General features: G+C 38.7%; 1 protein-coding gene across 1 annotated transcript in view; it reads right to left on the bottom strand.

Annotated features, from left to right (window-relative positions):
* Positions 1 to 17850, bottom strand: part of csmd1a (CUB and Sushi multiple domains 1a) — a 1090750-nt gene that overhangs the window by 64642 nt on the left and 1008258 nt on the right. Inside the window, exons 59-60 of the mRNA XM_061964242.1 lie at positions 15713 to 15889; positions 8057 to 8242 (exon numbers count right to left, since the gene is read on the bottom strand). Of these exons, the coding sequence (XP_061820226.1) occupies positions 8057 to 8242; positions 15713 to 15889 (363 nt within the window). The remainder of the gene's footprint in view (positions 1 to 8056; positions 8243 to 15712; positions 15890 to 17850) is intronic.

Consider the following 17850-nt stretch of genomic DNA (forward strand, 5'->3'; position numbering starts at 1 on the left):
TTGAAAGAGTTGAAATCGCCGTGTAAAATCACTAATGCCAATAAAAGGCATGTCCCTGGCAAATTTAATGTAAATCAGTACTGATCTAGCGCATTTTGAAAAGCCATACTGCACGTTTGAGTGTTTTTTGTCAGGCATACTTCCTTTGTTGTCATGGAAAATTGCAACATTACCGAGAGGCCATCTGACTGAGTCCGCTCTGAGTGCTGCTTTAGGGCTTGTTTGTCCGCCAAGTGTTAATGAGAGAGGCAACAAAAATATCGATATAAGACACTGTTTAAATTTGCGTGACTCAATACCTGATAACATCTACAGTATTGGGTCAGGGACTAAAAAAGTAACGACTTAGGTACCCATTCCTAGCCACAACACAACAACATAAAGGCACAGTGCAATTACATTAAGCACAATCAAAAGTGATGGACACAACAGTAGAGACAGCGGACAAAGTATTGCCGACATATCAAGTGCCTGAGGCAGAAAGTGTCATGTCTTGGTGATCATGTTTAGTTTGGCTATGTTCTGTTTGGTTTTTGCACTCTGTCAGTTTCTGTTTTTTCACTCCCTGTTTTGTTTCCATGACTACCAATCAGTTCACCTGTCCTCACGACTCACGCACCTGATTCATTTGAACTCACGCACCTGTTTTCAATCACCACATGACTATTTAAGCCTGTCATTTTCTGTTGGTCGGCCTGGCGACATCACATTCATGCTCTGCACTCTTGACACGCTGCTTATTCTGTCCAGGTCATAGTTCATGCTGCTCTTTTCTTGCCACGCAAGTTTTTTGTTTATTCAAGCCACTGTTTTGTACCTCCACTGTGAGCGCCTTTTGTTTGTTCCTTTTTTCCATAGTTCTGGCTTTGTGCGAGTTTTGTTTTATTAGCCAAGTTTGTCCCCGCCTTGTGCGCGCCTTTTGTTTATACTTTTTATAATCTATTATTAAATCATGTATTTAACTTCACGCCATGTCTGGTCCAAATCCTTTGCACCATGGGAAAACAAACCACCCCAAAGTCCAAGTCTTGACAGAAAGTTGAAGAGGTATTAATCAACAAAGTTGAAAAAGTAAGTGAGAGTAAGCTGTTAGCTGTCTACTGCCACTTCCGTTGTGTCTTTTTGTTGTTATGCTGTGGCATTTGTATTCGCTCTGGCTCTTGCAATCGTTTTGTGGCTGAAAGTTGTGGTATTGTGGCGTTTGCAATTGTTGTGACCTTTGTCGGTCACTGTAGCAAAACTGGGTTGCATAAACAACAGCGGACATGCAAAATTATTGTACAGCAGTGTAAGTATGCTCGGTGTGCAAAGACAAAGAACAGGCCCAGAATGAGTGCACCCTTCGTCATTTGTTATTGTTTTGTGGAATCTTATCACAAGTTTTCCCGCATACACTTTGATCGATCTTGCTATGCGGGTAAACATAATGTTGTGCCTGGTGACTATAGGATCACAGAAAATACCAACAGCTTTAAAATACAAGCTGCTTATGTGACATAGTGCATGTGGTTTTGGGGAAAACAAATGCTTAGGAACGTGAGGCCAGCAAATGTATTCAAATTGGACAATGTCTGTGCATTTAATACAGACACAGAGTGGTGTTATTTTGTTATCCCCGCTGAGATCATGCTGTGTGAAGCATTAACATTGCTTCTTGGTTCCTGCCTCGTCAATTTTTTTTTCAGTGAGGAAACCATTTGGAAATATATGCCGACATTATGCTGTTAAGTTAGAAAACAACATTTTTCAAATAGGACACGGCACTCTCGGGAGAACTATAGCAACTGGCGATCCATTGAGCGACACTGAACATGAAAAGAACAGTGAAGAATTAGCAAGCCACCTTCACTAATGAGAGCATGCCAGCTGACATGCTTTGACAACTGAACACCTATTGATGGCAAACATCAATATGTTGCGCGACAAGGGAGGATACGTGCACTGCTCTCTTTGGGTTGTCGGTTTGTGTAGACGTGTGTGTGGCCTGCCCACAGACAGGAGCAATATTGTCTATGGATGGATCCGCCTATGGATCTCTTTGTACGCCTCAGTGTGAGATGCCATAGTCTTTCGATTCAGCTTTTGAACACCATTAGCTTAATGACAAACAGACACAAGGAATTAGTGTCACACAAAGAGACACTTCGGCAACCTTACAAACCGAAATGTGTGTGTGGGTGAAACACTGCCGCAAAAAAGTGGGTTATCTATCTATCTATCCATCCATCCATCCATCCATCCATCCATCCATCCATCCATCCATCTACACTGAAGCGCTTGCCGCAAGCGGTGCTTTAAAATATAGTTAGCTAATCGCTAGCTAGCGGCTAACATCTGTCCATAGTGTTTTATCTTCTTCTTAAATCACTAATCCTAGCCACCAAAGCGACAAACAAATTATGTTTCTAACTCCCTGCAAGACGAGGAATAGCTAAACATGCTTCACAACACACCGTAGGAGGATACAATAGCTCACCGCTAATAGCAAACTAGCGCCCCAGAATGTAAACAAAAAGTTGGGTCTACACAGATATTGATTGTAAAAATATCAAGAACGAGAGCCGTATGTAGTCGATAATTCATTGACTACATCAAGATTTTTTGTTACCCCAAAATCTTTTTTTATTTTTTTATTTTTATCATGTGTATAAACTCAGTAAATATGTCCCTGGACACATGAGGACTTTAAATATGACCACTGTATGACCCTGTAATAAATTGGTATCAAATCGATACACAAATTTGTGGTATAACCCAAAACTTAAGTAAAGTACCAAACAACAGAAAAATAAGTACTTCTTACATTTTAACAGAAGTGTGGATGAAACATGATAAAACATAAAATAACCAGATATTTGCAGTGAATGAATAAATAGATTAAAAATCCATTTTCTGACGCATGTCCCTCATAATTCTGACTGAAATAATAGAATGTGAAATGGCAGCATCGGCAGCCAAATTAAAGGCCTTTGTAACCTGTTTGCTTTCTTACTACTAAAAGTGACATTTTGTAGTATTTTCATAATCTTATTAAAATTGGTCTTTGCTTGTAATAAGAATTGTATGTATTATACATTTTCTTTGTTAAAATAAAGCCAATAATGCCATTTTTTGTAGTCCCCTTTATTTAGAAAGTTATCAAAAATATCTAAATACATTTTGGTACGGGTACCAACATATTGGTATTGGGACAACCCTAATCCTGACTAGTTTCCCAGTGCCTGCTACTAAAAACATCCTTACAGCATGATGCTGCCACCATCCTGCTTCTCTGTAGGGATGGTAGTGACCTGGTGATTAGCGATGGTCAGAGAGTGTTTCAGGTGAACTTTAGCAAACTTTTACAAAGAAATAGCTTCCGTCTGGACACTCTACCAAACAGGCCAGATTGTTGGATCGCTGCATACATGGTTGTCCTTCTGTAAGGCTCTCTTCTCTCCACAGACCAATGCTGTAGCTCTGACAGTGATCCTCTGGTTTTTGGTCACCTCCCTTACTGGTACTATCACCCCCGATTGCTCAAGTTAGTCCGCTGGCCAGCTCTAGGAAAAGTCCTGGTGGTTCCAAACTTCTTCCATTGACAAATGATGGAGGCCACTGTGCTGATTGGGACTTTATCAGATTTGTGCATCGAGATAATCTGTCTCAGACGTCTATAGACAATTTATTCGACTTTCATCTTGGTTTGTGCTCTGCCATGCATTGTCAAGTGTGGGACCTTATGGATAATAAAGAGGTGTGTGCCTCCCCAAATCATGTCCAACCACCTGAATTGGTGGACTCCAATTAAGCTGTAGTAACATCTCAACCATGGTCAGTGGAAATTCGATGCCCCTGATATCACTTATGAGCTTCATGGCAAAGGCTGTGAATAATTATGTACAGTATGTGTGATTTCTTAGTTTTTCATGTTTTAATAATTTGCAAACATTTCAAAAAAATAACATCTTCACATTGTCATTATGAGGCACAGGTGTCAAACTCAAAGCCCGTGGGCCAAATGTGGCCCGCGAAAGCCTGGAAATGATATGCGTTGATAAAATGCTTAATCTTTTCTAACTAAATATATTTGTTCTTTCCCATTTGACATTAAAAATCATGTACTGCATGCAATTGCATATCTTTTAAAATTCAATATTATCACAATCAAAGTATTATATTATCATGCATTCCAAAAATATTTGTTAAAATAAATATAAATACTGTACTTAAATATCTGCTTGACTTATGATTTCAAAACAAATTATCAATCAAATTGTAGACTGTAAAATTGACAAGAGATTTTACGGTTAAATTCCGCCGACTGAGTTTTTACCGTAAAATCCACTTTGATACTGTTTTTTTTCCATATACAGTAAGACACTTAAACATTGAAAAGCAAACAAAAAAACATTAAAACAACAAGATTTTACTGTAAAACAAAACACAACTGGCAGCTCTGTTGCTTGAATTTTACCGCTGAAACAGTGGTATCGTTTTTCCATTCCATTCATTATATTTTTTGATATGCTGTAAAAAAAAAACACTGCTTTTGCTGTAAAATTCAGGTGACTGAGCTGCCAGTTTTTAAAGTAAAATTAAAATTTTTTTTTGCAGCTTATGTAAAAAATATATTGTTAATGTATTATATACATAAAAGTATATTCATATATTACTCATTGTTAAAAGCGGCCCTCTAAGGGTAACCATAACTGTGACGTGGTCCTCAATGAAAACAAGTTTGACACCCCTGTTATAAGGTATTGTCTGTTAAATGTGTAGGGCAAAAATGAAGTAATTCCATTTTAGATTAAGGCTGTAACATAGCAAAATGAAAAAAAAAGTGAAGCGCTGTGAATACTTTCCGGATGCATTGTACATACAGTACATACAGTATATTGTATGGCTATTTTTTTTTTCAAATAAATCTTGGTTATAAGTGTGTAGAGTACCTTCTAAGCACATTCAACAATGCCTGATACTAACGACAACCATGATCATATTGGTGACAATAGCCGGGATATGACCTATCTACCACCTACCTACCTTCCTGCCTGCCTGCCAACCGGGGTTAACTTCAGCAGTGTTTTATTCAGATTACATTGTCAGTGAGAATAGGGAATTACTGTAATTCCACTTCCTTTTTCCGGGTTCTCCACAGCGCTGTGGGGACCCACTTTAATTTCCTCTGAACTCTCAAGGGTTTAGGGAGCCTCTTTGAAAACTGCTGTTGTATAGGGATCCCTTTGTCAGCACAGGGTGGGAAATCCAGTGCAGTCAGAAGCTGAAATCTTCTGTATCTAGGCCACACACACCTCAGTAGTTTTCCTTCTGTTACTCTCAAAATCAGTATCAAGCTGCTGCAGCTTCATGGTAAATGATCTAATGGCACATGTGCATACTTTTAGAGTTTGATCCTTTTCCGTGAATTCTTGTACAAGCTCATTATGAATCTTTGAGAAGTTCTCTGCTCATTACACAGTACTGTACAGAATATTACAGACTTTGTATGACGAGCATGCCAAGTGGCTAGATGCTACTGTATTCACCAAAGAGGAGATTAAATTGCTCAACTTGGGAAGCTAAGCTGATTTATTTTTACATACATTTCAGAATGATTAAGTCAATATTTCAAGGAAGGGAAAGTGGTTTATACAAAATTTGCACTCCTTCATATTTTGGTATTTAAAAGAGCAATTTACCAAGACTGGCTTGACATTCTAAGGCACATTTTTGCAAAGAGATGATTAAATGATGATGATGAATGCTGCATAGTAATAACAATCCTCACATACAAGTCACATGATTGAGTGAGTATCAGGGAGTGAGAAGCCTATCGAAGTATAATTGTCTCACACCAACTTATATATATCAATATGATATTTAAATACAGTATATGCATATATTAATAAATATACAAACACAAATACAAACGTGATATACAAATACAAAAATAATTTGTATAAATAAACACATAGTTGTAAATATATTTTTTGATATTTGAAAATATATACCGGTACAAATAAAATGTATAAATATACAAATGGGACATACAAATAAATCAAACAATTGGTATGAATAAAAGTGTATTTGTAAATATATTTTTGAGATTTGAATATAGATATGATCGATTTTGTATTTGTATTGAATTTGCATATGTGGATCGTTCTTTTGCTTTTGTGTCGATGAGACATTTCTACCACAAACCAGATGCACAAATAAATGTGACCTACACACTCCCCTGAACAACCAGCAGAGGGCACTGCAGCCAGAGTGGTCTTGGTCACAGACATGGTCAGACACTGGCGAGCCAATCAGAGGCACACTAGGGAGGGTCATATTACGTCATGACTTTTGGTATGATTTGACACACATTGCACTGATAAGAGATCAGTATCTACATCTGGACAAGGTCATTAAACAGCATTGATACAATAAAATAAGCAGCTAGCACCATACTTGCCAACCCTCCCGGATTTTCCGGGAGACTCCCGAAATTCAGCGCCTCTCCCGAAAACCTCCAGGGACAATTTTTGTCCCGAAAATCTCCCGAAATTCATGCGGACCTGAGTGACGTGTCGACATCCTGTTTTCACGTCCGCTTTCCCACAATTAAACAGCGTGCCTGCCCAATCACGTTATAACTGTAGAATGATCGAGGGCGAGTTCTTGGTTTCTTACGTGGGTTTATTGTTAGGCAGTTTCATTAACGTCCTCCCAGCGGGGCAACAACACACAACAACAGCAGTCACGTTTTCGTCTACCGTAAAGAAGTTTGTCTGCCGTAAACAGCAATGTTGTGACACTCTTAAACAGGACAATACTGCCATCTTCTGTACATGCATATGTGACAATAACATCTAGGGCTTTTAGAGAGTGCAGTGCATAACTGCGCACACAACAAGGAGACGAAGCAGAATGCATCATCAGAGAGGGTGTTCAGCATGGTTAGAAAAATAGTGACAGAGAATAGAACAAGGATGGACAATTCAACCCTTAACTCAACAATGAGTAGATGAGTGTTATGTGTGTGTATATGTGTAAATAAATGAACACTGAAATTCAAGTATTTCTCTTATTTATTTATATATATATATATATATATATATATATATATATATATATATATATATATATATATATATATATATATATATATATATTTATATATATAAATATATATATATATATATATATATATATATATATATATATATAAATATTTATATATATAATAAAATATATATATATATATATATATATATATATATATATATATATAGTTAGAATTCACTGAAAGTCAAGTATTTTTTATATATATATATGAAATACTTGACTTGGTGAATTCTAGCTGTAAATATACTCCTCCCCTCTTAACCCCCCCCCCCACACCTCCCGAAATTGGAGGTCTCAAGGTTGGCAAGTATGGCTAGCACGGTCTTTCCGATTAACTGGATAAATTAGCATTAGCTAATACAACGCTAACATTAGCTAGCTCAGGCCCGTTGTGCGTTCTCTCTGTAAAGATATGGATTGTTTTTGTGCAGAGAATTTCGGGCATTTTGCATTTATTTGTGCATCTGGTTTGTGGTAGAAATGTCTCATCGACACAAAAGCAAAAAAGCGATCCACATATCAAAAATCCAAAATCCAAAATCAAGCATATTTATATTCAAATCTCAAAAATATATTTACAAATACACGTTTATTTAAACAAATTCTTGATTTATTTGTATGTCACATTTTTATAGTTATAAATTTTATTTATATATATTTTCAAATCTCAAAAATATATGTACAAATACGCGTTTATTTATACAAATTATTAATTTATTTGTATATCACATTTGTATTTGTATTTATATATTTAATAATATATGTATATATGTATTAATATCATATTTATATATATATAAGTTGATGTGAGACAATTCTACTTCCTTAGAAGCCGTCTAAGCAAACAAATGCAGAAGACTCTACTGGGTAACACATGTCTAAAAAAAGCCCCTTCTGTGAAGTGAGTCTTCCACATCACTTCAGGTCCGCTGTGTAAATGCTTGCTGCTGTGCTCGCTCACCTTGGCACACGGGCTGCGTTCCACTCCAGGTGCCGTTGTGGAGGCATGTCCTCTCAGCAGAGCCAATCAGATTGTATCCCGCCTCGCAGCTAAAACGCAGCAGGCTTTTGGTTTTAAACTCCTCTCCTCCTAAACGGCCTCCATGGGGAGGGACCCCCGTGTCCCCGCACATCCCTGGACTCGAACCTTTAGTGAGGAAAAGATAGTTAGTGTTAATGTACCGAGCATTCCAACAGCGTGGAAAGGTGCACACTGCAAACACATACCACACACTAACACACACACTAGTGTTGTAATGATACCAATATTTTGGTACCGGTACCAGTACTAAAATTATTTCGATACTTTTCTAAATAAAGGGGACAACAAAAATATTGCATTATTGGCTTTATTTTTAACAAAAAATCTTAGGGTACATTAAACATATGTTTCTTATTGCAGTTAAGTACATAGTGAACATACAAGACAACTTGTCTTTTAATAGTAAATAAACAAACACAGGCTCCTAATTAGTCTGCTGACGTATGCAGTAACATATTGTGTCATTTATCATTCTATTATTTTGTCAACATTATTAAAGACAAGTGGTTGAACATTATTAATTAATCTACTTGTTCATTTACTGTTAATATCTGCTTACTTTCTCTTTCAACATGTTCTATCTACACTTCTGTGAAAATGTAATAATCACTTCTTCTTCTGTTGTTTGATACTTCACATTAGTTTTGGATGATACCACACATTTAGGTATCTATTCGATACCAAGTCGTTACAGGATCATACATTGCTCATATTCAAAGTCCTCATGTGTCCAGGGACATATTTCCTGAGTTTATAAACATAATATACATTTTTAAAAAATGAAAAAAGATGTGATGCCAAAAAATATCGGTGTAATCATAATAGTATAAACTAGATGCATGCCTGTACTTGATATCATTACAGTAGATGTTAGGTGTAGATGGCGTTTGTTTACAATTTGATGCCGGTGAGCTACGGTGTGTAGTGAAGCATGTTCAGCTATTTTTCATCCTGCAGGGATGATAATTGTAAGAAACGTACTTTATTTGTCACCATGGAGACCAGGATTAGTGATTTGGAAGTAGCTTAAACACTGTCGACGATGGATGGATGTTAGCTACTTTTGGTAGCCATCCACAAGCTTCTGGAAAGCTTCTGGTTGAGTTTTTGACCACTACTTTTGATAACATTGGTGCAGTTCAGCTAAATGTGTTGGTTTTCTGACATGGACTTGTTTCTTCACCATTGTCCACATGTTTAAGTCAGGACTTTGGGAAGGCCATTCTAAAAACTTAATTCTAGCCTGATTTAGCCATTCCTTTACCACTTTTGACGTGTGTTTGGGGTCATTGTCCTGTTGGAACACCCAACTGCGCCCAAGACCCAACCTCTGAGCTGATGATTTTAGCTTGTCCTGAAGAATTTGGAGGTAATCCTCCTTTTTCATTGTCCCATTTACTCTCTGTAAAGCACCAGTTCCATTGGCAGCAAAACAGGCCCCGAGCATACTACCACCACCACCATGCTTGACGGTAGGAATGGTAACCAGAAGCTTGCCAGAAGCTTGCCAGAAGCTTGCGGATGGCTACCAAAAGCGCCTTATTGCAGTGAAACTTGCCAAGGGAAATGTAATCAAATATTAACATTGCTGTATGTATACTTTTGACACAGCAGATTTGGTCACATTTTCATTAGAACCAAAATAAATTCATAAAAGAACCAAACTTCATGAATGTTTTTTCTATGTGCTCCAATCACTGTATCACAAAAAAATAAGAGTTATAGAAATTATTGGAAAGTCAAGAGAGCCATGACATTATGTTTTTTACAAGTGTATGTAAACTTTTGACCACTGTAAATCAAAAGTTAATGTTTTAGCAGTAGTTGTCAGAAGTATTTTGTACTTAAATAAGCTATCCGTAAGGGTATGACATATAGCAGCACAAATGATCATGTTTCCACTGTTGGGGGGTGGGGCTCCCTTAGTGATAGGGTGACAGTCAGACTCACAGTTTCCCCGTGCCCTCCTACCGGTGTGAGGTGTCCTAAACACCTTACCAGGAATGGCGTCCGGGGACCAAATGCATGAACCACCATATCTGGCCCCTCTCAATGAGGAGAAGCAGTGGCTGGAAACACGATAATTTTGGCCGCTTTTATGTCATAACATTACTGATTATTTATTTGAGTATAAAATACTTCTGACATCTAAAGCTAAAGCATGAACTTTGATTTACATAAAGTGATGGAAAATCCATTATAATTGTTCTTGGCTTCAACACCATCAAGATTGTGAGTGGATGCCAGGGCGCCAACTAGTGGTGAGTTTAGAGAAAGGCAAGGTGAAGATACAGAGACAAGTCTTTTTCAACTTTGAACTGCTGAACGAACACACAACACTTACATGGCAGACGTTTCGCAAAAGTTGGGTGTAAAAATACAGCTAATCGGGCTTCAAACCATATACGTTTGTACAAATCTGATTAAAGACACATTTTTTTTACACACACACACACACACACACACACACACACACACACACACACACACACACACACACACACACACACACACACACACACACACACACACAAGTCGTAGACACAGCTTGCCTTATACAAAGACACATCTGAATACAAAGACACAACTCTTCAACAACAGAAACGTCGCAAAAAAGGTAGTAAAAAGACAATCGAGGAAATATGGCAAACAGATTTTTTGTTTTGTTTTACCCAGATAAATTATAATACGGACAGGCAACTCTGATTACACACACACACATTGAGATACAGACAAACACATCCGTTTACAGACACGTGAATTGGATTACAGACTTAATATGGAAGACTTAATGTCACGGCCCAGGCGCATCCCAATGCACACTCATCTGTGCGCTCTGATGAGTGCACCTCCAAGAGCGAACCTGCGTGTGCCACTCCTGCAGAGACTGCGCCGGTGCACAGCTGCAATCAATTACCGGCAATCAGCACACCTGAAGCTGATCATCAGACCCGCCTTCAAAAGCTTGCACAACCTGCTATTCCGCGCCAGAACATAGTCATCTGTTCCCGTACAGTAAGTGAAGTGAAGTGAAGTGAATTATATTTATATAGCGCTTTTTCTCTAGTGACTCAAAGCGCTTTACATAGTGAAACCCAATATCTAAGTTACATTTAAACCAGTGTGGGTGGCACTGGGAGCAGGTGGGTAAAGTGTCTTGCCCAAGGACACAACGGCAGTGACTAGGATGGCGTAAGCGGGGATCGAACCTGCAACCCTCAAGTTGCTGGCACGGCCACTCTACCAACCGAGCTATACCGCCCCAGTAAGCCTACACGTCAAGCTCTATGCGCACTCTTTGCTCTCTGTGTTTTCTCCCCCATCGTGTTTATCGTCTCGTGTCCTCCCTTGTCGTCCTCCCTGCAGCCTGCCTTCGTTCCACGTTACGAGCTGTGTGTCTCGTCTTCCCGCATTCCTTTTGCTTCCCTGGCTACCTCTTGGATCTCGACCTCCCGCTTGGACATGGACCTTCGACGCCTCTCTATCGTCCCAACTTCCTGCCTGCTCACGGACCTCCGAGCTTGTCTTGTGCCCCCTGGACTTCCTCACCTCTTGCTCAACACTCCTGGTAACACTCATTAATTCCCACATATAGTCGCACACCATACATATTTGGATGAGTTCACACTCCATTCCCCTTGTTGATTTATATTATTATTTTTTATTTATAAATAGTATATATACTTATATATAAATAAAACATAGAGCTAAACTACGCCCCTGCTGTCTGTGCCGTCTCATCCTCCAGTACACATAACACTTAACATGGAAGCGCTAAAAACTACAACATGGATGACGGGGAAAAGACACATTCAAAGTGGAGGCAGTAAATAAGACCACCCAAAAAATGGCGCATACTGAAGAGACGTTCAAAAAGCGGCTTGAAAACATCTGTAAAACATCATCTATGCCAAATTTTGACCAAAAAATAACCATTACATATTACGTAGACCACACAAGTGTTCTAAATGTAGAAAAACAATCATAATATGACCCCTATGAGGTTTCTGGACTGCAGTCAGTACCAGTAAGGGCCTTAATCGCTCCAAAATTGGCCTATGTCTTCACATACAATCCGGCAAAACTTTTTTCTAACCTATTACTCTTAGAAATTAAAACACCCTGTCATTGAATGGAGACAAGTCAAACAAGCTCCAGACGGAAAACGGTCGCACATGCTGAAGATTGTCCCTTTCAAATTGCCTACAAGCTCATTGGTTGGCTTTCTGGGGCTGCCTTCTTGCAAACGTGACACGCACTGACAGCACTCTTGCAGCAGCTGACCAATCAGCGGTCAGATGCAAGATTAGGGTGAGTTGGCCTCCATATAGCAATGTAAATCACAAATGCATGAGACAAATATAAAATTCAAAGTGCAACAGCATAAGTTTCAGTATTTTGTGCCAGCGGACATGGTTGGATAACCACCCCAGGCCAAACAAAGTAAAGTTATTTATTTCGCTCAGTAAATTTGTTATTTTGTGCAAAAAAAAATATTGAACAATTTGTTTCTCATTCATGTTACTCCAAAACATTAAACTAATTATTTCAAACCATGCCCCTGTAAGCAAGACAGTTGTGTCCCCGCACTTTTGAACCCCAACTTTCATCCCTGTGTATATGGATGTATGCATATATATTTTTGATGTTATGTATGTCATAAAATATCAGAAAAATTAAGTTTAAAAAATATGTTTTTCCTCTTCCTGTTGTTTTATACCAGGGGTCAGGAACCTTTTTGGCTGAGAGAGCCATGAAAGACAAATATTTTAAAATGTATTTCCGTGAGAGCCATATAATATTTTTTTACACTGAATACAACTAGATGCGTGCATTTTTAAGTAAGACCAACATTTTAAGAGTATAATAAGTCTATTATTCTTTTTAATAACATTATTATTCCGAAGCATTCAATAAAAAAATGAAATACTTCTTACCATTAATGCGACTTCTTGAACAGGTGCGGTAGAAAACGGATGGATGGATTAAAATGCATAGGAATGTTTTATATTTTGAACGTTATTTTTTAACACTGTAATTACCAGCTGAATTATTCATTACTTATCGTGTTAAGCAATGTCAGCTAAGATTTATCTAAGAGCCAGATGCAGTCATCAAAAGAGCCACATCTGGCTCTAGAGCCATAGGTTCCCTACCCCTGTTTTATACTGTACTTACTATACAATCTGGTTACAATACACCAGCACAACATACAAATACTGTATGTACAGGTCATAAGAATGTTTTAAAGAGCACACTAACTTGATTCCTTCAATAGCCTGTGTTTTTGTTTACCGCTCAAACATTTATAAATGAGACAAACTTTAGGGGAAAATAATACAAATAACTAAATAAATACAGCACAAATTAACAAAATACTAAACTAATTACAGTCAACAGAAAATCCACTGAAAAAAAACATTTTCAATCAAGCAACAACAAATGAAGATAAATATGCAGATGAGTTTTACTGTTTTTGCACTTACTGTAACAGGCATGATGTGGTTTTCTACATAGTAGTGCTTGAATATTAATAGTACAATTGAATTATAGACATGGCTGGGTATTTACAGTGTACAATTTATTGCTCATCCAGCACCACTGGCAGGAAAGGTGTCATTCTAAATGGTTTTAGTAATTTTATGCGACTTAGACACTTAAACATAAGCTATCTTTTGGAAAGAAAATGCATCTGTGAGGCCATCTTTGGTTGCAGAGAAGCGCACTAACTACAGACTGTACATACAGTGAGAGTCCCACGCAAACCAGCATAACTTTGCATTTAGGCTAGGCTAAAATTGTTCTAGCAGTGAAAGCGCTGAGCGTGTCACAACTTTAGGAGCTTAAATTCCACCGGTAGGGATTTGTGAGTTTAAAAGCTCCCACCGCGTCGCCGTGCATCTCAATGAGGTTATCCAGCTGCAGGATGGATTCTGCCCTGCTGAGCCTTCTGGTCCGGGGCCAACCGAGCGAGCTTATTGCGTTCCGGCTGTTGAGACAGTTGACGCTGGCTTTGGAAATGATCAGTTGTAGTGTTATGAGGTGTGCATAATAGCTGTACTTGACAACATAAGTTTCCTACCTACTTCTCCACCTTTCTATTCTTTACACAGGTAGGCCACAACTCTTATTCACTTGCATTACAGTTAAGTCATTTTTTTGGGATTTGGAGTGATTGGTGTTGTTTAATACAACCAATGCATTTCATTTGTTGAATAGTTACAAGGTATCTTATTGGGTTTCTTCAAGAAAAAAGGAATGCATTTGTAGAAATGAAAAATAAAATGTCTGATATGTAATTCTGAGAAATTACCCTTGAGTTTTAAGCAGCATAGGATACATCGTGTCCATTGTTGTTGGTTATCAATCTGGTAAAGCGATCATGGTTTTGAATTTGTGAAAAGACATCCATCCATCCATCCATTTTCTACCCCTTGTCCCTTTCAACTGCATTCGCGTGGTAGGCCTTTTCAAAAATAATTCTGATCTCATCTTTTTGGTATGCAACTGGTGAGCAACAAGCCAAATTAAATAAATGATAAATGGGTTATACTTGTATAACGCTTTTCTACCTCCAAGGTACTCAAAGCGCTTTGACAGTATTTCCACATTCACCCATTCACACACACATTCACACACTGATGGCGGGAGCTGCCATGCAAGGCGCTAACCAGCACCCATCAGGAGCAAGGGTGAAGTGTCTTTCCCAAGGACACAACGGACGTGACTAGGATGGTAGAAGGTGGGGATTGAACCCCAGTAACCAGCAACCCTCCGATTGCTGGCACGGCCACTCTACCAACTTCACCACACCGTCCCCAAATAATAGAAAATACAATGATCGAGAGCAAATACAGTACATACTGCAATGTATGCAATGGGACGGCGTGGCGCAGTGGAAGAGTGGCCGTGCGCGACCCGAGGGTCCCTGGTTCAATCCCCACCTAGTACCAACCGCGTCATGTCCGTTGTGTCCTGAGCAAGACACTTCACCCTTGCTCCTGATGGGTGCTGGTAGCGCCTTGCATGGCAGCTCCCTCCATCAGTGTGTGAATGTGTGTGTGAATGGGTAAATGTGGAAGTAGTGTCAAAGCGCTTTGAGTACCTTGAAGGTAGAAAAGCGCTATACAAGTACAACCCATTTATCATTTATTTATCATTTAATGTATAATTCCTGACAGTATTGTGTATTGTTTCACAATTGTTTTTCTAAATTGTATTTGTTTTGTTTTATTACACTTGTTGCCATTCCATTGTTTTGATTATTTTTAGATTCATTAGCTACTTTTTACAATGTGCTGGTAAACTCACTTTGGACTTTTTTACTTATTTATTTGAGAGATAGAGTCCTCTGAGATGCTTTCATCAGATCCGATGATATGCACCATATTTCTTTTTTCGCATTTATTTGAATGGCTGTGCTGACGGGAGAAGCTGTGACCCAGTAAGGTTGGGGCTTTTTGAAACAACCTGCTTTGCACACAAAAAAGTATGTCTTAATGTTTGCTAAAGTTTGTATTTTTGGAATCAAGTAAACACAAAAACTTGAAGACGTGCAACGCCGAGCGCTTTTACCTGTGCAGTAAGGCGGTGCCCTGCTCCATGTGCCGTCTTCTTGACAGTGGCGTGTAGCATTGCCCACCAGCACCCCTCCTGGCAGACAGGAGTATTGCAGCACTGAGCCGTACGTCCAGCTGCGTGTCCCAGACAAGACCACACTTGGGGGCAAACCAGGGTCTCCACAAGAAATAGCTAGAGAAACAGTTAGAGGTTTGAAAGAGGTTAAGGGAGTGCTAATGTAGTCGGGAATGTGTCCAAGTATAGATCGCTTCTACTTCTGCATTAAGTGCCACAGCTAGGTCACTGCTGTAGGAAGGAAGAGGAAGTGATATGTTGTGTATGGTAAAAATGTGTTTATAAAAGTCCATTGATAACTTTATAGACACAATGTAAAGTCTGAGTTTATATCCTAAAATCACAAGGCCAAGTAGAATCTCAGGACACAGCACCACACATATTGATAATAATTTTCCTAATGATTTTGATAATACCACAAGTGGTCTGCTGATATCTGACAGCAGTAATCATCTGCCAGTTTTCACAATTTTAAGACGGAAGCTACAAGAAGAGTAACATTGATGACAGAAAGAAATTCTGAAGAACAAAGTATGACAGCTTTCAAGAATGACCTAAGATATCAAAGTTGGGACATGTATACAGTGAAAATGATGTAGATGATGCATATAACATTTTTTTTAATACTTCACAATGCTTTATGACAAACACTGTCCATTGAAACAATGTAGTAAGAAACAAAAGAAAAACAATTAACTTTGGATGACAAAAGCACTGAAAAATGCTTGCAACAAGAAAATACATTATATAGAACATTTCGTAGGAGAAAAGTTGGACACTAAGGTCAAAAAGATTAAGAACCCCTGATCTAGAATAAACTTTCACGAGGTCCAAGGTGAACAAGCAGCTCACAATGTCAATATAGAAGTATAAGGAAGTTTGCTATCCAAGCTCTCTTTGATCAATGTGCCGCTTAATGTAGGTCGCTTATAATAACAATATTGCTAATACTTGGCAAATATTCAGGCCACAAAATGCAAATGGAGTATTGTTGGCACTTTTTGGATGGTTGGGAGTTGAGAAAGTGGCCTTGCCAGCAACCTGAGGGTTTCTGGTTAAATCCCCACCTTCTATCAACCGCCTCACGTTCGTTGTGTCCTTAAGCAAGACACTTCACCCTTGCTCCTGATGGGTCGTGGTTAGGGCCTTGCATGGCAGCTTCTGCCATAAATGTGTGAATGCATGTGTGAATGGGTGAATGTGGAAATAGTGTCAAAGTGCTTTGAGTACCTTGAAGGTAGAAAAGCGCTATACAAGTATAACCCTTTTTTTTCATTTATGGTTGAAATAGACACAATGACGTCATGGTTCCCATTGGCTCCATTGTAAGTGAACCTTTATTTACGTTTATTTACAGGTTGGAATTCGTAAAAAAAACTAAACGTGTTCTTTTCTCTAGTGGATTTTAGGCAAAATTCTGTGTCTGAACATAACATTATTTGTTTGTTGTGTGTGTGTGTGCGTGTGTGCACGTGTGTGTGTGTGTGTGTGTGTGTGTGTGTGTGTGTGTGTGTGTGGTAGTGGGGCATAGCCTAAAAGGTCTGACCAACAAGAGGGCGGGATATAGTACTTGCAGCTCAGTTAAATAGCAAGCGTCTATACGATATTTGGTTTAGCTGAGTGTATAGCAAATGCATATTGTACAGTTTTGTCCAAAAAGCGAGTCAGCCTGAGCCAGCAATACCAACAATAATCCCAAATGAATTTCCTTTGAATGCCAACCCCCCAGTCAGTAACCTATTAGTCTTTGAAGAGCTTTCTTGGAAATCCTTCAAAGTGTCAGACATCAAACAACAAAATCTTCTATTTTCATCTTCAATCTTTGACAAATGGACATTTCACAGAGGTCAGATAGCACAGCTCTCTGGATGACACAGATATGAAACTGCCCTCCATTTTCTATTTTTACCCAACAATTGCTCCTGCAACACCAAGCCCAAGTCGGATTACTCCGTCTTCTCCTTTACCCCTCGGTCACCCGCCTCTCTTTCCCCGCAATTTTGTGATAAAACCTTGTTCCTGCAATGTAATACCCCATGTTCAGAGTCCATGTCTATCTTGCCCTCTTGGTCCTATTC

The sequence above is a fragment of the Nerophis lumbriciformis genome, linkage group LG06 (assembly GCF_033978685.3).
Source record: "Nerophis lumbriciformis linkage group LG06, RoL_Nlum_v2.1, whole genome shotgun sequence".
NCBI classification, from domain to species: Eukaryota; Metazoa; Chordata; class Actinopteri; order Syngnathiformes; family Syngnathidae; genus Nerophis; species Nerophis lumbriciformis.